This window comes from Eretmochelys imbricata, chromosome 4 (genome assembly GCF_965152235.1).
Source record: "Eretmochelys imbricata isolate rEreImb1 chromosome 4, rEreImb1.hap1, whole genome shotgun sequence".
NCBI classification, from domain to species: Eukaryota; Metazoa; Chordata; order Testudines; family Cheloniidae; genus Eretmochelys; species Eretmochelys imbricata.
Genome location: NC_135575.1, coordinates 55,527,914 through 55,550,623, shown reverse-complemented (window position 1 = coordinate 55,550,623; position 22,710 = coordinate 55,527,914). Strand labels below are relative to the sequence as shown.

Sequence of the window (22,710 nt, the reverse complement as noted above, 5' to 3'; positions counted from 1 at the left end):
TTCCAATTATTATACATAATAAAGAATCAGAGTTCCAAAACATTGACTACAGCAGGTCCAGGATTTTACCCATTCCTTTTTTGCCCCGCTCTTTGTGCTTGACTTACCAATTTTAATTGCTGTTGCCTCAGAAGTTCTGGGTTGTTTTTTTTTTTTTTTTAAGTTTCACACTAAACATTCTTTATATTTGTGTCAATAGTTGACCTACTTGTTTTTGTGTTTAAATCTGTTTCTTGTGCAAGTCTGTTCTGTTTTGAAACAGAATGTTTGTTTCCAAATGCATACACACACCTCACTATAAATATACATGCATATACATACATAAATGCTTCTCTCATGTAACAGCATAGCACACACTTGTTTATTGTTAGAGATCCATATAATAAAACAGAAATTCAGTGGTGAACTGTCCTTTATTACTTTCTTTTCTTAGGAACATCGGAACTGTTATAACAGGTCAGAGCGGTGGGCCATCCAATCCAGTGTGCTGTCTCTGACAGGGGCTAGTAGCAGATGCTTCAGAGGAAGAGGACAGTGACCCCACTGTGGGTAGTTATGGATAATTTACCAATCAAGAAAAATTCTCATTGATCGCAGGCAGGAAAACAAGTAAATTAATTAAAATAACAGGGTCCAAAAAGTGATTTTTAAAGTCTCTAATCCTAAACTTCAATTTTCTCCCAGACTTTCTGCTAGAGTGGTTTTCAACCTTTGCCATTGGTAGACCCCTAAAAATTTCAAATGGAGGTGCAGACCCCTGGGAAATCTTAGACACTCTGTGTGCAGCACCCCTGGTCTACAGGCATCAGGTTGAAAACCACTGCTCCAGGGTGACAACCTTTCACAGACCCTGGCTTAGACATAGTCCTTTGCCCCCTCCCCGCAGGGGTCCGCAGACCACCGGTTGAAAGCTACTGCCCTAGAGTCTGGTATCTTCCCCTCCACCGGCTCACAGACTGGTTCTGCCGCTGTCCCGCCTGTCTCCCAGCAGGTGGCGCTGCTGCCCCTCGAAGGCTGAGCGCCATTAAAGCCCAGCCGCAAGGGCTCTTGACATCACGCCAAAGCCCCTCCTGCACGCGCCTCCCCTACCCCCCGCTCCCCCCCAGAGCCAGCATCTCCTCTGGCGAGCCGCCTGCACAGCTACCCGGCGAGGGGGTGGAGCGGGGGAGGGCGAGAAGCAGCCCCCCCCTCCATAGAGCAAGAACGCTCCCTTTTGAAGGGGCTCCCACAAGCTCCCGTACAGTTGCAACCACCCCCTGCCCCCAAAGGGAGAGGGAAGCGACCGCAAAGCCGGGCAGGAGCCCGAGGGGGGCGGGGTGGAAAGGGAGAAGAGGGGGAGAAGAGGGGGAGAGAGCCGCGGAGCGAGGCGCTAAGAGGCAGGGAAAAGCCCCCCGTGAAATGCATTGCAGCTGAGGTTACCCAGCCAGCTTCCCCCCCCCCCCCCGCCCCTGCCTCGCGCGCCCGGATCCCAGCAGCAGGAGCAGCCGCCGCCTCCCCCCGAGCAGGCTCCGGTGCTCGCTCGCGCACGCAGCCGGGCCGGAGGCGAGGGGGGAGGCCGAGGAAGGATGGCCGTGTCTCTGATCCAGGCGTGCCGCAGCCTGGCCCTCTCAACATGGCTGCTCTCCTTCTGCTTCGTGCATCTGCTCTGCCTGGACTTCACGGTGGCCGAGAAAGAGGAGTGGTACACGGCCTTCGTGAACATCACCTACGCCGAGCCGGCGGCCGGCAGCCTGGAGCTGCGCAGCGAGAAGAGCGAGTGCGGGCGCTACGGGGAGCACTCGCCCAAGCAGGATGCCCGGGGCCAGGTGGTGATGACCGCCTCCGCCCACGACCGGCTGGCCTGCGACCCCCACACCCGCTTCGCCGCCCCGGGCCCGGGCAAGAGCTGGGTCGCGCTGATCCCCAGGGGCAACTGCACGTACAAGGATAAGATCCGGCACGCCGCCGCCCAGAACGCCTCTGCCGTGGTGATCTTCAACGTGGGCTCCAGCAACGCCAACGAGACCATCACCATGCCGCATGCAGGTGCGTGGGAGCGGGCGGAGCCCCTAAGGTCTGCCTGCAGAAATCCCTGCCGGGGGGTACGCGGCCCTCCAGTGCGACGCTTTTAAGGCCAGTTTGACCCCTTCGTCCACCCCGCTCGTTACCAGGGACCATGCCTGCTGATACCTAGTGTGGTGTTACAGCAGGCTTCGCTCGCCAGGGCAGGAGTTTGGTGCTTTGGGGAGGTGGGGGACATGCTCTCCCCAAATATCTGGGCTGAGCTGAGAGCTGGGGTGGGCTGGACGGACCCTCTTGGTCAGTTTGTGTATCCGTTATCCTGGCCAAGAGTTAGCTGCAACTGGGTCCCTCTGACCCCTTCTTCTTTTTGGTTCATGTTTCATTTGTGCATAGAAGATAAGTGTTTTTCTGGGCACCTGTACAGGTCGTAAATACTCTTCTGACTGCTGCCATGGAGAGAAATTGAGGGGTTGCCAAGACCTATAAACAATAACATTCAATCTGGTGGAAAAGTTCGAAAGCTGTGAAGTTTTGGCCACTTTTGTGGATTTTATGGGACCTGTGGTCCCTTTATAAGGCAGTTAGGCAGCTGTAAGCATTTTGTTGGATCATTAAAATCCGGTGGCCCATGTCAGGCAGGGGCTGTGGGTGAGATTGAGCTCTTCAAGATGTGAAGGATAACATTATTTCTTAATTACTAAGAGGTTCTGCAAAGTAGGGAATGCAGTGTCTACCATCATTTTTGCAATTATTTTCATCTGTGGGACCAAACCTTGTGGAGTATCTGATTTTATGAAATACAGGTGCAGACATTTGTCTCAAATTATGGTTTCTCATCCTTCCCATGTGTGCCTTCGATGCCTGGAGATGGGTGTTCAAAGAATTAATCAACTTGTGCTATCAGAGAGGGAAGGTAAACATAGCCATCAGAAATAACAGCAAAGCCAGAACAAACACTGGATTGCTATATAATGAAAACATTGTTTTTATAAAAATGTTTGTTTTGAAATTGTTGTTTTAAAGATCAGCTAATCAGATTTATTTTTAGGGACAAAGTCTTCTGCCAGGGGCCACTAGTCTCTTATGCCAAGAGCCTGACTAACATGCCACTTATTAGTGGAATCTCTGGTTTGCAGCCAGTAACTAATCATACCCAGCTCTTTCATGCCAGTTGAATCTTAGTGGTGTTGGGGGTAAATTGGAACATAATTAGGTTACAAAGCATGGATATTTTAATCAAATTTTTATGTTTTGCAATCACCTAGCCAGGATGGATGAGAGGTAAAAGAATTCCTTCATTACTAACATTATAATAGTGCAGCTATTGGACAGAACATTTTGAACATCTTGCACTCAGTCCTCTATGAAGAGATTAACTGTTTGGTGGAGCAAAATGATATGCTTTTGAGAGGGTGGATTGGATCAGAAGAAGGTTTTTATGTTTTTTAATCTTGATATTGCTTAGGACTTTTTGTGCCTTTAAAATTAGGAGCTCCTAATAGTCTTAAAACTTCTCAATAAACTGCATATGGTTTAGTTTCTGTTTAGGTTGTACTCCCTATTTAAGTATTGAAGATTATTTAGCAGGCAACATAATAAGAGCTTGACATATAGAAATATAAGTACTCTTAAAGTCAAGCTCAGGGTATTGCAACACAAAATAGGATACACCATTTGTTCCTGTCTAATAAGTTTCTTTAAAACTGCCAACATGTTGAATCAATTAGTGGCTTGCCTGTTTTTAAAGAATGCACTAAGCTGTTTTCCCATGCAAATAGTGGTTTATTTGGAAACAGTGGTAGAAAAAAATCTACTAACAATTTAAAGGTTCGCAAAAAGAAAAGGAGTGAAGTGAGCTGTAGCTCACGAAAGCTTATGCTCAAATAAATTGGTTAGTCTCTAAGGTGCCACAAGTACTCCTTTTCTTTTTGCGAATACAGACTAACACGGCTGGTACTCTGAAATTTAAAGGTTAAAGTCCAAAAGGAATGAAAGAAAGATTATTTATTACTGTTTGTGCCCTCTGCTTTCAGAAAAATACTAATACTATATCAGTTAACCTTGGGACAGCTTCTTTAATATTACCTGGCACCTTTGCAGCTTATTCAGAAACTCCTTTTCAAGGACTGCTTTGGTTTCCCTTAGAAATGCTACTTTCTTAATCAGGAACACTCAGCTGTGTGATTCTGCCATACCATAGGCTTAAATGAACTGAAACTTTTAAAAAACATTCTTGTAAACTATGATCAGTCAGACCATTGAGGCCTTGAAGATAATTTATTTTTCAAATTAAATTCAAAACTCCGTTCTTTCACATTTTCTCAAAAATCAATGAACATTTTAGTTTTGTGATGCTGAAAAACAGTTCACTCTCTTATCTTAGGAAAACCCTGTCCTCTGCACAATTGAAACAGATGTATTTTAGGGCCAGGCCTATTAAAACAGAAGAAAAATAATTATTAATTAAACATAATTGTAGGGATGTTTTGCTATCTCCTAGATACCTGCCTAGTTGATATCTGAGGAAATAGTGGAAACCCAAGGACTGATTTATCCATACCCTGCATATGGTGTAATCATTAGCACCAAGGCTTGAGTGTAAGAAGGGTATAAAATCATAACTGCTACCAATTTGACTTGTTAGCATTTTACACTCACTTTACTTTGGTGTCAATGATGACACAAGGTGCAGGGCAAGTTGAATTGGGCTTTCAGGCCAGCCATGTCTGCTGTGTGTGCTGCAAACACTAAACTCCCATAGTGGGAAAATGAAAAGGTTTCCCCATGGAAAAATGTGGAAACAAAGATGGTTTTGAAGGGCAAGTGAATTCTGGTTTTCCTTATATGGCTGTTACCATTTCCTGCTGTATATTGTAGTGGGTTCCTGTCCCTCACGAACAAGAAAATGCTTCTAAGAGCAAGCTTTGGTTTTTTAACACATTCTCTTTGGAATGTTTTGGCTTCTTTTTACCCCATTGTTTTCTGTCTCAGTTCCTCTGCTATCATCAGTTTTTCTTAGTTGCTGCTTCTCTCCTGCCTTACATGCCCCATCATTTCTTCATCTCTGTTCTCCATTCCACTGTCCCTTATTTCACCTTCTCCCAATCCCACATCACTTCCTCTTTTCCCAACTATTTTACACTATTATCTCTCAACTCCTTCCCCCCCACCCGAAACTCTTATCTTCTCTCCCTCTAAATTATTGACATGACAAGCGTGTGCTGCCTATGCATACTGATGTACTCTTCCATTGAATCACTAAAATGTGTCTACTGTGCCTGCATTCTCCTCTGTAATTCAAGATAATAGTTCCCTCTGATCTTAATAACTGTTAGTCAAAATGTGTTAGAAACTGCAAAAGGATATCATTTTGGTATGTAAGAGAGGTGCTTTGAAACAAAACAGGTGTTGAATATGAAACCAGAGCCTATCATGGAGCTATTCCACAAACCCTGAGACTTGTATCTGAAAGTTTTGTTTTGTTTTTTTTGTCTAGTGCCCCATTGCTCCAGACAAAAGTTTAGATTTGCACTGAATTCAAACTCTGTATTGAAATCCTCACTGTCACAGGCCTGATCCAAAGCTCATTGGAAGTCTTCCCACTGATTTCAGTAGGCTTTGGATCAGGCCCCAAGTGAACACCACAGGCCTGGCAACTTTAATTCCAATGAAATGTGCAGAAGGACATGCTGAGGATTTATTTTTTCCTGATGTGTCTGATATTTAGAAACGAAGGACAAAACTTAAAAGGCCGGTTAGTGAAAGTCTGCTATATATTTTAGCAAAAGGTGTCAAGTTAATGTTTGTTCTTCTATTTCTTATTTTTCAAATAAATGTAGAGTTAGTGAAAAGTGCCAGGTTGACAGGCCTGGAGAGTGAAGTCTTCTGTTTATTCACAAAATTGGTAATACTCATGCAAACCTACTTGACCTCTTTTTAATTTACACTTAATATTTGATATTTGCTCTTTAAAAAAGAGGGATTCAAAATCCCAGATCCAAACTTCATAGCGTTTATAAAGGGCCAAACCAAAACCCTAAATGCAAACCATCTTGAACTTGTGTGTTCAAAATTTGGATCCAAATCTGAACTTTCTCAGACGTAAGGAGCGTTTAGGTTTGGCCCATTAACGACTAGGTTGAGCTGCAAATTCTGATCTGAACCTAGCTTTTGGGTTTTGTGTTTGCGCCCATCTCTAGTATCTGAAAGTCACAAGTGGTGATCAGCTTTTAGTACCCTTTGATGTGTAAATCTGAAGATTTTTAACCGGTATTAAAATGTAATTTGTTCTTGGGTCATTGGCTACATGTCCATAAACCAAACCTCAGTGAAACAAGGTAGTTTTTTCATGTTTACTTGCAGAAATAAAAACTTTCTTGAAGAAAATGTCAGTACTGGTACTAGCGAGACTCTCCGTATTTGCATTGTAAATTATGAAGATTTTATTAATTGTCTGTTTTAATTTGTCTTGGTCTGAAGTACAGCATAGAAGCGATTAGCTGGAATGTGCTTACTTTTCATTTAAATAGTTTGTTTTTAAATTATGGAAGAGCAAAGCATCTAGCATATCCATCCTGTCAAGTAGGCCTTTCAGTGTCCGCCGCCCCTCATTTAAAACAAAATAGCAGTTGTTTAGGTTTGAAAAGCAGCTAGCTGCTGTACATAATTTTCATAAAATATTATCTGTGGCAGTCTATACCTAGTGTGAATAAAGTAAATCCAGTTGAAATCAGCATAATTTACAATATTGAACAAATGTCACAATGGGTTCTCTGGTGCCATCAACATTGTGATGCTGCATATGAGTGCCTCACAAATTTTGATCCAATCACCACATGTATTTAGAATGTCATACTTGTTCTGAACAGCATGTATACATGAGTCAAGTAGTGTGAATTCCACTGTATTCTGCATTTACGGTACATGTCATCACTAATTTTTAGTGTCCTTTGTATGTGGAAAGTGACATCCAGCTCTCAACAAGAGGGAGGTACTTTTTGGATTTTTGAAATGGCTGTCACGGGTTAGTAATGATTGTCAAAATATTCTGTCTTTTATAATAAAAGCCAAGTATTATGATCCTTCTTTTCATTAAGAACCTGGGGTGAAATCCTTGTTCCGTTGAAGTCAATAGCAAAACTGGCAGTGACTTCAGTGGAGGCAAAATGTAATCTCTGGTCTCCTGTGCTGGAGTCCCTTTTACTAGATCACTCTTTGGAAGTAACAGTGCTTCTGTCCCACACGCTATCAAGGTCTCTGCCCAGCTATTTCTTTTAATGTGTTTTAGAACATACAGGTAGAGGTACTTTGGACTAGTAATGCACTTTCTCCTGCTTCCACCTATAATCCTGTATTGTATTAAAACTAAATTTTAGGGCTTGCACAGATATGCAAATTAGAATTCACATACATGATCTGTAGAACAAAAGTAGTATTTGGATTACAGGGAAAACCATGGCTGGGTATACCATACTTCAAAGAATTTTTGTAAATATTTTTCTGAATACTGTAGCTAAAAGCCTGGAATAAGTATTTGAAATTCTCAGTCTTCTTAATATAAACAGAATTTTCTTGTCTTTAGATGCAGTGAATGCTGAAGAGAAGGTTATTCGTATTTATTATTTAAAAAAAATAATCAAAAACACAAACTGTTTAACTCATATGAAGGCTGTGCCTAAACCAGCAAAGTAAAATATATTTGGAGTCGGGGCTTTCATTCCAGCCTCATTCTTCCTGTTATATTTAGCATTTGCAGCACATATAATAATGTATACTGTGTGTAGGGCCAAATTTTCAGCCACAGTCTCTGATCTTATGCCTGTTTAAAATTTTTTTAAAAATCCTGTGTATCTTTGGTGCAAATATCTGTTTCTGCATGCCAGTCAAGTGATGTCCCAACTACCTGATTTGTATGCACAAATGCCCATTTTCACATTCAGATAATGGCATGCACATTTTTTTTGTGAGTGCAAACATTTAGGGACCTATTTCAGGGGACGCAAACAGAGAGGCTGCAGTTGAAAATGTATCCCTTTACTGAGGTTGAGATTGAATTGTATTTATTTTTATTTGTTGTTTTACATCTGACCTTTAACATTGCAGAAAGCTGTAGCCCACGAAAGCTTATGCTCAAATAAATTTGATAGATGCCACAAGTGCTCTAAGGTGCCACAAGTACTCCTTTTCTTTTTTTAGTAAGATAGTTAATTATTTATGCTTTGTGTGTTTTTTGGGTCTGGATTTTAGAGCTTTTACTGGATTTTAGATAGTCTATTGAACTCAGTACAAATATTTCTGAGAATATTCACATATATATAATAAAATGTTGAGTGGATTTACGGTTGGATTTTCAAAAGTGCCTGAGTTAGGGGGATAAGTCCCACTGTCTTTCTGTGGGACTTGTGCTCCTAAGTCACTTAGGGACGTTAGAAAATACTTACTTTAATGAGCACTAAAAGTGGGGTCCATAATGTCTGGCTTGAGCTAAGCAGGGCCGTCCTTACGCATATGCAAAGTACGTACCTGCGTAGGGCACCAGGAAATTTGGGGCACCTGTGTGCTGCTCCAGCCCCTGCTCTGGCTCTTCCCCAGGACCCCCCCGTGCCCTAGTCCCGCCTCTTCCTGCCCCTGCTCCGCCCCCGCCCCGCCCCCACTCCCCTGCGGACTCCAGACGTGGTCAGACCTGCACTCACCGGTAAGACAGCCACCCGGCCCCAGCCTGCTCTGCTGCCCTGGTTCCCAGCCGTGCCACCGGCGAGTGCTGGTTTCCCCCCAAGCCTGGGAGCCAGGGGAGCAGAGCAGGCTGGGTCTGGGTCACTCCACTTCCTGCAGGAAGTGGCCAGGCCCCTCCCCATTGCCCACGGTGGCCTGGGCACAGCCCTCCCGCATCACAGTGGAGGCCTGGGGTGGGGCCCCACACAACCCCTCCACCCCCGTGTGGGGGCTGCATAGGGCACCAAAATAGCTAGAGATGGCCCTGGAGCTAAGCATAGTGCAAATAGGTACTGTACAAACTTCCCTACTCAGTTCTGCCAGTGAACCTCACTCCTGACTCACAACTCTCCTAGTATTCCAGTTTTGTGCTTCTCTTTAGTAGAGGCTGTCAGTTATGTCTGATTGTGAGGTGTCTTTGTGATGTAGACCGCTAGTGCCAAATTCATCCCTGTGTAACTCAAAGGGATATAACAGGGATGAATTTGGACTATGGAGACTAGGAAGAGAACACCAAAGTAACTTTAATCACTACTCTATGTTCCCAGAGGTGAAAAAACTACTCCTTTAATCTATTGCAACCCAGAGCCCTATGGATAAAATTCATTGCTCCCAGTTGCTCCAACATTTTCCCCAATTTTTCCATAAGAACAGCCGTACTGGATCAGACCAAAGATCCGTCTAGCCCAGTATCCTGTCTTCCAATAGTGGCCAGTGTCAGGTGCCCCAGAGGGAATGAACAGAACAGGTAATCATCAAGTGATCCATTCCTTGTTGCCCATTCCCAACTTCTGGTAAACAGAGGCTAGGGACACCATCCCTGCCCGTCCTGGCTAATAGCCATTGATGGACCCATCCTCCATGAATTTCCCAAGAAAATTGATTTTTTTTTTTCTGACTTACTGAGAACTTGCCTCTCATTTTAATTTGAATCTTTTATCTTACACTAATGGTCTGAGCACCTGATCCAAAACCCATTGAACTCTATGAGAAGATTCCCACTGAATTCAATGGGATGGATTAGGCCCTGAGAGAGCGTCTGGTCAGTTCATTAAAGTAGGCTCACTGAGGGATAGCTTGTAACTTTTATTGACCCAAACTTTCCTAACCTATTGACTTCTTTCCTCCTTTTCACCCTCCCGTTATCTGAGGCCCTGTGTTAGCTGTTGCGCAGAATCGTACTTGCACAGTTACTAGGTTCTGTATGTTATATGTAGTTTATCCAAGAGAAATCACTTCCTTTGCAATGAAACTACATTAGCATTTGTTCTAACCTCTTGTCATTAATCTTGTATTCCATTTTGGTATACTGGCCTTGAGAGGATGGCTTACAATTACAGCAGTAGTTCATTATTGTTTGTTTGTTCTAGTCCCATTGGTATTTTGGCATTAAAATGATATTTGCTAATTAGAGTTGTTATGATATTATGGGAATGCAGTCTGTCACTATTGTGTTAACACAGATGCAGCTCATTAACTCATGCAGATATGTCTGCAGTGACTTCACCCCCCACACCCCCATTTGCAGTACATCTGCATGCGTTACCACTGGAATGTTTTAACAGAAGAAGCAAAAAAGAAGCTGCGTAAAAGTTGGCACTGGGGGAGGGGGCTTGCTTTCCTTATAATAGAAAAGGGACGCCATTTTCAAATGTCACAAAAGGACTGAATGAGTCCATTATTTTGCCCAGTTGGTTTGTCAGACAATGTAGTGCATTGTCATGCAAGAAGCCTGAGTTTCAAATGACCTCTAGCTCCTTATACCCTGAGCCAGCCTTGTGAAGACTCATTATGAGGGATAGCCCTGTTTAATGCTTTTCCACATTCCAATACCTTCCACCTACCTGCACAGAAACCATATTCGTTTCAGACAAGGCCTATTTCTGCCCTGTCAGCTGTATACAAGTGCTGGGTACTTGGCTGCTTATTTGGTACAGAAGGAGTATACAATAAAATCATGGAATCGACCTATTAGTTCATGTAATCTGTCCCCTTGCGAATGCAGGATTGTTCCTTACAGTATATAATCTAGTGCTTTAAAAAAAACAAACAAATGCCCCCAAAATTTCCTGATTTATCTGACTGTGCAGGTGGTCTATAGGAACATCCAGGAAAGAGTTCAATGCTTTTATTGCCATTGTCTATCCCAACTGTCTGCTGTGCAGACAAAATATTTGTTTTTTTTTCTCTTGCAGTCTCTTGCTCTTGCAGTACTACATGTTAGCAATATACTATCCTTCTGTGTGGGTTTTTTTTTTTAATAATACCTTGAGTAGTCTGTGGACGATGGCACCTTAAATCTCTGACCATTTTTCTATTGCACCCATGTGTCTTTGTTACAACAATACCTTTAAAACATGAAGATTGGATACAGCTGTCTCATTGTGTACACTTCTTGGGTTTGTATAGAATGGTTAGCTTTCCCCTCTCATGCCTTTTTAAAAAGTTTGATCCATTTTTACAGTTTTACTCAGTTATATCTGACTTCATGAGCTAGGCAGTCTCCTTTCCCACTAATCCTTTCCTCCCCACATCTGTAAGTAATCTCTCATCTCCCTTTAAGTGAATCTTGACATGTCCATATATTCTTTGTCTGTCTACCTTGTCATTTCTCTCTCTCTCTCTCCTTTTTGGTCTTTTTTTCTCTGTCTCATTTTTTCTTCCTCCTTCTGTCGTCACTCTGTGCTCTGCAGTTTTTCTTTTTCTCCCTTTTTTGCTTGTCATTTCTTCATTGCTCTGATCTGTCATATATCTTTCTTTTTCTCTCCCCTTTTTTTCTCATTCATTTATCTGTGTGCTCTGTACTTCCATTTCCTCTCTACTTGTTCATTCTCTCTCTCTTTCCCTCTCCTTCTCACCCTTCCCTGTCTCTACAGCCAGGTTAACATCAACAAGCAAAGGCTAATACTTTATACATTGAGCGGTCTGTAAGATTGTGTGAGCCTAATCTTTGTCAGTTTCCCTTTGCAGCTGATTCTAAGTTTAAAAAGCTTCTGTTTGGTGCTGGTGGTGATACTAATTGATGATTTTCTCTTGGCCAGGGACACGAGCCATACATCCATATTCATGTTCGTTACTCCTGGGGGAGTTTTGCGCCACTGTGGTGTGCAGAATTTTGCAGAATTACCTATTTCCCTGCAGATTTTCTGGCCTCCACTAGGGCCCGCTGGACTCTGCAGAGCCCAGCTCACAGTGAGCAGAGTACCCAACCCGATGTGGTTGGAGGCTGCCTGTTCTTTGATCCTTATTCTCCCGGGGATGGGCAAGGACCTGGGAGACCCAGCCAGCTCTGGCATAGGGTGAGGAAGGGCAGTACTGCACCACATTATGACCTCTGGCAGGACCGTAAAGAAGCTGTGTGGAGTAAAGGCTTTGGGGGGCTGGTGACTGGGGCTGCCCCATAGCTGGGCTCTGGGGGAGGGGGGCGGAGGAGAATGCTGGTGTCTGGGACTGGGGGTGCCCTGTGGCTTGCCTCGCGGGGGAAGGGAGTGTAGGTGTCTGGGCTTGGAGGGCACCACACAGCTCCCTCCATCACCTCCCTGGGTTGTTGTAGGAGTTTCTTTAACTCTCTACTCATGGGGGAATCTTTTTTGCTGTTGTCTGTATTGTTGACATACTTGACAGGTATTTTGAATTTTTTTTAAATAATTTAAATTGAACTGATTATATTGTTATTTTTGACAAATAAAATATGCAGAATTTTGCAGAATTTTTAATTTTTTGGTGCTGAATTCCCCCCAGGAGTATTTACTGAATTTTTCCTCAGCATCTGATATGGTCAGCCCTGGAATCCTGATGCCTCCTCTCAGAAATGTGATAGTGGTTAGTGGGTTCACGCTAAGATTACTTCAGTCATTCCTTTCAGACTATGCTCGGATGTCTATCACAGCTCCCTGCTCCTCCATTGCCAGAACTCTTACCTATCTAGGCCTGCAAGGATCCATGTCGGCCTCTATCTTGTTCAAAATCTATATAAAGCCAATAGAGAAAATTGTTATACAGTTCAGCATAAAATACCAAAGATATCACATTCAGTTCTGAATCACCCTTCTATCAAATGCAAATAGCACCGTCTCCAAGTTGTTCAAAGGTCTGGCTAAGATAATTAATAGATGAGAAGCAACTGCATAAAGCTGAATCTTGTAGAGATGAGACTATATTTGTAGGGAGAGGGAAGCTGTTAAAATATCTTGTAATCTCTAACATACCTACAGTAGAATTGAATACATAATATTTGAGTTGGGGAAATATAAAACCTCTCAACTAATCCATGTGTCATCCCCTCCTCTTTTCACTTTCCTCCTGGCTCTTGTTCCTTGCCTCAACGCCATTGCTCTGTTCCTATCCCCATATACCTTTCTCCTGCTCTGATCCCTTGCTCCATGTCTCTTCTTGCCACTTATCAAATAATTTTACAAACTGAGGGTCGATATTGCTATTGGTATAGGGTGCCTGTCTGATTTTCCGCCTAGAGTTGTAAGTTTTCTTTGGCAGTATTCAGTCTGCTGCTGAAACCCTGTCTCTTTGGTCGGCCTGTGCAGTGGGGAAAGTTGCATCGATGAGAATATGGCATGAGTAGATCCAATGGTGGCATGGAAAGCTTCCACCATTGTGGTAAGGGATGTTTCTACACGATGTAACTAGAAGGGAAAACAATCTATTTTGTCATGTGGCAGTCAAGGACCTTGAAAGTATATAGACCCTTGTCCAGCAATTATACTTATTTTCTTCTCCCACCACCATGACCTAGCAGCCTTGCTTCTTAGACTAAAACTAACGTGTGTGCTATCAACAAATCTCTTAATATCCAGTGATTCTCTGGTATTCTTGTAATAAAAGAAATCTGCTACTATTCATTACTGCTTATTATTATTCATTCTTTACTGCTATCCAACCATGCTCCCCAAAAGTCGTCTTTTGCCACCTTTGTTCTTGCAATCAGAAATTATTTCAGATGCAGTACATAAGATGGCTAATAGCCAGTTTTTAAGAAGAGTTGGATTATTTTCACTGTGTTGAATGGAGGAGGGTGAACTGGTGAAGGCCATTTTTCTGTAAGATGGAATAGGTATTACCTGGCTTCTAAATGGGCATGACCTCTCCTTTCTTGTCTTTTTTTGATGGTCAAAGGGCTTTTATTTCTATTATCCTCTCTGTGTAACTATATATTCTGTTCTTTTAGACTTCATGTGAGTAGAGTCATAAAAATAATACTGTTAGTGCTGAATTTTAGCATCTAATGTCAGTCACTTAGTGATTCTTTTACATACCTGACATGAAGGTTTGTGAAATCTATTATTTAGGTTTTGGCCAATGTGTTGCTTAATCAGTATAGTGGATTGTGCTGTTAGCCAATTCAAGGTGATTATCCTGGGTCATAGTCCAAGTACATTTTGTGCCTATTAAGATATATTTAAAGGTAACAGTGCTAAGTTTTAACTTTTTTATTGCAAAGTTGTCTGTGACCCAGTAAGGTTATATACACTAATTAGACCCATACATGAACTAGCCTGCAAAGCGGAAGTTACTAGACGCACGTACATCAATAAACACACTGGGCTGTCCAGTAGTGCTGAATTGTGCAATGAGGTACAACATACATGGTATTTCACTAAGACAGAGTCCAAAGTCTTTTACTGTCATTATGAAACAGGTGTCTTAAAATAAATTTAAAAATGAATATTAAAATTGACTCACTCTTTTGGTGCCATGTTAGTGAGTTTCTGTGGTACTTTGTGCATTTTAGAATATTCACATTAAATTTTTAAATATCTATTTAATGTTGATTAGGAAATTTGGTGGTGATTCTTGCTGAAAGCCCCAATTCAGGAACGTGTTCATGTTCAGGAAAGCTCTTGCACACATGCTTAACTTCAAGCACATGCTTAGTTCCCGTTAAGTAAGCACATACTTAAAGTTAAGTATGTGCTATTTTCCTGAATTGGAACCTAAGTGGTTAAAAATGGTTTTCATGGAAAAAATTTACTCTAAGGCAAGAAGCAAAAGTGTCTATTAACCTAGAGCATTGTTATTTCCATTGTAAACATGGGAGCATCCTTATGTTGTTGTAATGTGATCAACATCATCTCTGTCCAGTGATCTCCTTGACTATTTTAAATCATAGGGCTAGAAGGGACTGCAAGGGTCATCTAGTCTACCCCCTGCCAAGATGCACGTTTTGTTGTGTATAAATCATCCAAGTCAGATGACTATTCAGTCTCTTTTTGAAAACCTCCAGTAAAGGAGCTTCCATGACTTCCCTAGGCAGTTTGTTCCATTGTCCTACTGTTCTTACAGTTTTCCCTGAGATTTAATCTAAATCTGCTATGCTGTAGTTTGAACCCATTGCCTCTTGTCCTGTCCTGTCCTCTATGGCACGAGAGAACAATTTTTCTCCATATTTTTTATGGCAGCCCTTTAAATATTAAAGACTGCTATCACCTTCTCCCTTAATCGCCTCTTTTTCAAACTAAACCTACCCAGTTCCTTCAGTCTTTGCTTGAATGGCTTGCATTCCATCCTTTTGATCATCTTTGTCACTCACCTCTGGATCCTTTCCAGGTTTCTCTACATCTTTTCTGCGCAGCAGTAACCAAAATTGGACATCAGCTGAGGGCTGACCAAAGCCGAGCAGAGTGGTACCAGTCAGTGAGATGCTGTTGCACAAAAAAAATTAAAAATTAAAAAAAAAAAAGCCAGGTGATATCTCCTGTGGCTTGCATGCTATGCCTCTATTAATGCAATCTGAAATTGCATTTGCGTGGCTTTTTTTAATTTTTATTTATTTATTTATTTTGTGCAACAGCATCTCACTGACTCATGTTGAGGTTGTAATTCACCACAACTCCCACATCTTTCTCAGCAATGCTGCTGCCAACCCAGTTGTCCCCCATTTTTGTATTTGTGCATTTGGTTTTTCTTTCCTAAGTGTGACACTTTACATGTATCTTTGTTGAATTTCATTTTGTTGTCTATAGCCAGTTTTTCAGTTGATCAAGATCCCTTTTGAACTTTAGCTCTGTTGTCCTAAGTGTTTTGCAACCCTACCCTCCACCCCAGCTTTGTGTCTTCTGCAGATTTGATAAGTATGCTCTCTATTCCTACATCCAGAACAGATCCCCGTGGAACCCCACTTGACACCTCCTTCCAATCTGATATCATTCTTTAATAGTTACTCTTTGACCAATTGTGTATCTATTTAATGATCGTTCTACCAAGCCTGCATTTTTTCCAGGTTGCTTGTGAGAATGTCGTGTGGGACCGTGTCACTGATCTGAACTGGCTGATGCTTTCAGAACTCCCTCCCGTTCCACATTCCAACGATAAATAAATGTCTGCCTCAACTTCTTCCTGGCCATGCTCTGCAGTCTTCTCAATACCTGTCACTCCTCTTCCTTTCCCTTGCGGGACGATTAACTTAACAGACCTCTGTTCACATGCACGCTCATACGTTTTTAAAGTTAAGTTGTATTTAATATCTGGGGCCAGAGGTGCACTGAGTGTCAATGCTAGATGAGGAAAGAAGAGGTAAACCAGGTGTTGTGTGCAAATGGATTTGAGAGCAGTGCCCAACCAAATCAGAGTAATTCATAGTAGTCAGTCAGAATGGAGAAGTTTGCATAATTGGAAAAAAACCATACAGTGGTCATATTCTCTTACTAATAGGAGAATGGCATAATTGAGAAATATACATGTATTTAAGGCTTATCAACTGTACAGTATCCCTACACCTTGAATGGTTGAGCCAATTCCATTTTCAGTATAATTTTAAATGTTTGCTGATTTTGCTTTGCTGGTTACAACCCTTTCCCTTCCCTTGTGACCCCATCAGTATGTCAGCTTCACTTTGTATTGAGAAATTCAAGTGGAGGCTGCTTAATGTGCCTGATTGTATACATCAATTCTAAATGGCACTAACTCTCTGATTTGGCAGTGGATGATTTAGTTGAGGCATGGAACAGAGGATGCTGATTGGCGTATGATCAGAGGAAGGAAAACTGACAAATATGCCATACATTAAATATTCATATTCCTTGTTTACCATATTTACTTACAGAAATTAATCTGGAGCTAAGTTACAGGGCACAAGCTTATATTTGCTATTCTGGTATTTTAAATTTGTCCACATAAGAGTTTTATAGTCACAGGAAGACATGCCAGTCTAGCCAATAGTGCTGATTAATGAACACCTTAGGTGGCTTAAGTCTTGTACCTCCAGTGCCCTGGAGACACGTATGCATCAGCAAGAGCCCAATTCTAAGAAATGCTCAGCCTCCTCAATGCAAATTAACTTCAGTAGGAGATGGGGGTACTCAGCACCTTTTTGGGGATGCTCAGCACCTTGCAGATTAGACCCCAGTGTGTGTCCTCAGGTTTTATTAAAGGAGATACATCATTAGAACCCACCCTTCAGAGAATTACTGCAGTTTTGATTAATTTGAAGATTAACCTGGTGTTCATGCTGTTACCCTAAAGCAATACAAACTTGTTTTTAATAGATTCCACTATTTATGATTGCTTAGTAAGTCTGTCTTCAAATGAATAATACTTTTTGCAGTCAACAAAATAATTGTAACTTATTTGTTTTCAGTCATTAGTATTGTAATGTCTGTATCAGAAAAGAAGATAAAATAGGCAGTGCTTAAGTACGATGGATAAACAACAAATGGATCATGCCTTGTACTTGTGATAAAGTTTCATTATACAGACTTGTCTTTTTGAAATGTTCAGGATGTCATGAAGTTTTAACTGAGGAGATAGCTTTGGTGCCCCATTGTCACAACTGCTTTGAAGAGGAGCACAAGCAAACTGCTACAGAGCATTATAGGAAGTTCCATGAATGTCTTGAGTGGGACTACTTGTAGCTATTCACCTGTTGGAAGAAGGGTTCCCAATCTGGCCCAAAGTGATGATGATCATTATGTGGCCAGTGTGAAGTTTGATGGTCGCACTGTCTGGAGTGGCTCACAAGTGTGAGTGCCCGCCTCAGGGCAGACACCTCAACTGATGGTATGTTCTATAATTAGATTTTACCAACCTAGTGCCAAATATGAACTCCTAAAATTTTACAATAGTCTTATAACAGAGTCACAGATAAACTGCAGTAAGTGAGGTGACTATCTTGCAGCCCAGGCAAAAGATGAGCTATGTGGTAAATGGTCACTTACACCAAAAATCACAACAATATTCAGATTACTTCCAGTCCCAAGAGGCCAATCACTCACCCAGGTCAATTTGCATCCTAAATCTAACACCAAAGACCACACTGGTAGCCAATTCTATAGTAAACTAACTAAAGGTTTATTAGCAAAGAAAAAGGAATAAGAGTTATTGAGAGGTAAGAGCAGGTAAAATATGTGTACAGGTGAATCTCAGTCTCTAATTTCAAAAGGTAGCAGTGATCTAGTAATCTGCCAGTTTCCCAAAATTATTTTTGGACTACCTGGAGTAACCCTGGGGGTCTCTGTCGTCTTCAGTTATTCTGCCCTATTAGAATCCAGAGGTGAAGAATTTTTAACTTGTGTCCATACTTATAGCTTCTTCTCACAGAAAAACAAGTTGACACCTTGGCTACCTATGTGCATTCTTTGGTGATGGAGAGAGAGGAATGGATTGGAGTCTTTGATCTCTGATCGTCATACAGAATGACCATTGCTTTTCAATGTGCAGGAATTAGCACCTTCCTGCTATAGTCCTTCATTTGCATTACACAAGGCTTCTTTCTGTTTGATGGATTGCTTAGTTACAGGAGTATATACTATGCAAATGTTTGTTGCATTATAACAGGGGCATAGTTGAGTGAGAACAATACATGCAGCATCCTACAAGCATGTTATAAAACACTGAACACATTCTTATGAACTTAACAGCTAATATTTTGGTAATGCCAACACACAGGTAAGCAAGACTGGCTTCCAGCTATGTATTTGTAAGTGTTCAGTGAGGCCTTGGCAGGACCTGGCACCTAGTTTGCCAGCGTCACAATTATGTCACTTCATTTTCTTCCCATGTAAGTGCTTGAGTTTTGTAGGTGACATAAGTATGTTGCTGCCACTGGTTTGTGAAAAAAAGTTTTCTGGTTTTTGGAATTTCCGTATAGCTAACATCTTGTTTGCAAGAGATCCATGGCTATTACATCAAATGGATTGAATTCAAGCATTACTGCAGGGAGAATCTGAAAAAGCCTTGTTTGGAAGATGTACAAGTTTGCCAGGTGACCATTATGAACAGTGAGCAGATAACCACACAACAGCTGTAAGGAACACTGCTGTCAGCCAAAAGTCATAGTTCAGAAAAAAGTTTTCAAATTTCAAGCAGGCGCTAGCTGAGTAAACTACAGAGAAGATGTATGCTATATTTGAAGCAAGCAAGCAGTATAGCTTTCACACCATTCCTCACTGACTGATCTACTAAGAAGAAATTGCAAGGACCTCCTTGTCAAAGGAGAAATGTTTCTGAGGTATCGGTCAGAGGAATGGCTACAAATTAAGAGTAGTGGAACACAATGAAAATTTGGAATCTAAATTCTATATTGTCTGAATTAATATGAACCATTGTTTCAATGACTTCCATTTGAAAAGAGTCCTAGAACAGAAGAAAAGGGGTATAACTAAAATAATTAGACTGGAGGTGAACAACTACCTACTTCCAATCTGACCAAATTAAAATGGCCCTTAGTACAGTCTAAACATATTTCAAACAGGTGGTTACAGTAGCTGGTAGACTTTGAAACATACATGTTTTGTTTGCTTTACTCAAGTTTCCTTTAAGCACTGTTCAAGTAGAAGGAAAGCCGTACTGTAGCTGTGTTACACAGCAATTTAAAAGCCTTAGTTTTAATGTGAATATGCTGACCACTCTGGTGGGTGATGTTGAACCTTTTGAGAAGTTGTAGACTTCTCAAAACCTATTCCCTGTTGTCATTTGGGTCCCTATCATAGACTTGGTGTCACTCATTTGTTGGTGTTCTATGACAAACAATGACTGTCCTGATCAATTAAAAGTGCACGTATTTTCATTTACCACTACAAATGGTGCTTTAGATTGTTTGTTTGAATCTGTTGTTTCATGCTTTATACAATGGGCCAAATTCTGCCTTTGGATGGAGGTGGGCAGAATTTTACAGTTTGTCGGAAAGCCAAACATCTACTACTAATGACTGCAGAATGAATTTGGTTGCAGAAGCAGAAGTACTAAGAAGTAGTTTGAAATTTTGTTTAGCTGGTCACTAAGTAAGAGAGAGAAGCAGTACTGTTCAGTTGTTACAGCAAATTTGCTGAGGGCTAAAGGGAGGATAGAGCAGTGTCATTTATATATGCCTGATATACCCAACAGTCCATCATTGTGAATGGATCGAGATCTGAATGTTAAAAATTAAACATGAAGCCTCAGTTTTTTAATTGGCTTTTAGAGAACTGAAATGCTTCATGTTTCTTCTGGTGGTGTAAGTTAGTAACTTGTTTCTACCAAATTGCTGCTGGGTGGGTGGGTGGGTTTGTGTGTGTGTGTGTGTGTGTGTGTGTGTATATATATATATTTTTTATAGTGGAAAAATATTTTGAATTTTCACAAGTTTTTAAATAGTGTAATGTACAATAACACATTATATGTTTCTACTATCTCAAATACTGTGGGCAAAATATTGTACTGTAGTCCATAAGATCCCTTATGCACATTGTGGATACCTATTGGATATCCTATAGCTGTTCTTCCCATGGAACTACTACTGGTGGCAATGGAAATTCTGTATAGAATACTATTACTACTACTTAGCATATAGGTAATGCTTTGCATATTCAAAATACTGTACCAAAATGGGTGTAGAGTTTGTAACAGAAATCCACAATATGGGCAGGAGATCTTGTGAACTAGAGATAATTTTGCCCTATATGTTTACTAATTTTGGCTACCAGACTTAGTGAGAAATACATAATTTGTCATCTTGGGACTTGATTATGCAAACACTCTCAGCTATTTTGGTTTCTACTTTAAGTAGTTCCACCGAAATTAAAAAAGTTAATTAACAAAACTCTTTCCAGCCATACTGCAACTTCTTGATTTTCATGGGGCTACTCATACCAGCAACCATTTCATTTGGTAGTGTTTACAGAACTGTATCTTTTATTATTGATAAGAATGTTTTACATATTTTCTATTAAGTGCTGTAGTTCTTGCCAACCTCTGGAATCCCAGATCTGAGTAACACTCAAGTCGTTATTAATTTTGTGTGTGTGTGTGTGTGTGTGTGTAGGGGCCCCAAGAAAGTGGATATACTGTAATTTCAAAGTTCTTGGTATTTTGACTAAGATTAAATGTAACATTAAGATTTAAATTGTACTGTTTAATTTATTAACCCTAATTTGGGATATTGCAGATTATGTACATTTTATGACTTTTTAAACCAAACTTGCTACTTTTGCAAGTAATACTTAAGCATTATACCCAGATGAATAGGAACTTTTTAATTAATCTGTATTTTTAGATCATTTTAAAATAAGCTTTAATACATTTTTAAATCAGTTTAATAACTGATACATCCTATAACTGGATACTTGCAGAGGATTTACTTTAAGAAGTCTGTTCTATCTGAAGTAAACATGGTTCTATGGAGTATGAAAGGAAGCAATATTTCCCCCAGAGAGAATAGAACCAACAGTATGTACTGAGAGTTCTGAATGAATGGAATGGGAAATTGCCTCTATTCATTTGAAATTTTTAAAAATAATTTGAGTGAGTGACTGTCATTAGGATGGCCCTTTGATGCCATGTGATCACAATTATTTGCTATTATTTTAGCCAATCTATTTCAGTAGACTAGAATCTTAGCATATTACTTACCAAAGGATGGTCTGTATTAGATTGTAAAGCCCTGACCTCATCACTGAGAACTGTACTTCAAGCCAAAATGGACAGTGAAACATTTATTTAAAATACAAATAAAGGAATTTCCCAACACTTAAAACATCTTCACATTTAGTAAACATCACTTCTTTGGGGTAAATCCTGCTTCGTGACCATGGAAGGTAATCTAAGAGCAGAATCAGTGCAGCAGTGGGGATAGGCTCCTCCAGCATGGCGATGTAACAAGGACAGATGATCTGTTTCAGCACAGATCCTTTTGTCCTTTTCCCTCATGGCGTGAAAGAAACAAGGTGTGGGAATGGCTGTTTTAGTCAATTAATGGATTCCCATCCTCCAAACTGCAAACTAGCCATCAGGGCTTTCTCCTCTTCTTGCATAGGCCCATTTGGCTGGATGCTACAATGTCTCTTAAAAAAGAAAAAAATAATCCATCTAAAAGGAAGATTATAGTATGTTAACATTTTTCATTTAGAAGCTGGCAGTCAGAGGAAAAACAGAGATCCAGAATGGGAAATATAAGCCATAAATTAAATTAAGCACTGATTATTTTATACACCACTAAATATAAAGCTTTCATTCATCTTGACTTACAGTAGCAGTAAGACCCCCAAAGAATGCATTATAAGGGATTATGGACTTCTTTGGCAAAGGATATCATTATTGTCCCAGTCTGTAATCTCTAGTAGTGCCATATCTGGTCAGTCTATTTGTATCAGTTTTCAGTCACCTTATCCAGGGCTACATTTCATAGATTTTGTTTTGTTTTTAAAGGCCAGAAGAGGCCATTATGATCATCCAGTGTGACCTCCTGCATAACACAGGCCAAAGAACCTCACCCCGTAATTTGACACACATCCATAATTTTGGTTTAAACTAGAATATGTCCCTTCTAAAAGCATCCAGTTTTGATTTAAAGACTGAAAGTTGATGGAGAAGCTACCACTTCCCTAAGTTGTTCCAATGTTTAATTGTCCTCTCTGTTAAAAATGCGTGCCGTGTTTCTAGTCTGAATTTGTCTAGCTTCAGCTTGCTACCATTGGGTCTTGTTATGCCTTTTTCTGCTAGATTCAAGAGCTATCAACTATCAGAAATCTCTGCCCCATTAGGTGCTTGTAGGCCATGATCAAGTCACTTTTT

At 40.8% G+C, this 22,710-nt stretch overlaps 1 protein-coding gene across 1 annotated transcript in view; it reads left to right on the top strand.

Annotated features, from left to right (window-relative positions):
• The first annotated feature begins 1,565 nt into the window (after nucleotides 1–1,565).
• Nucleotides 1,566–22,710, top strand: part of RNF150 (ring finger protein 150) — a 203,983-nt gene continuing 182,838 nt past the window's right edge. The window contains exon 1 of the mRNA XM_077814442.1: nucleotides 1,566–2,025. Within this exon, the coding sequence (XP_077670568.1) occupies nucleotides 1,566–2,025 (460 nt within the window). The remainder of the gene's footprint in view (nucleotides 2,026–22,710) is intronic.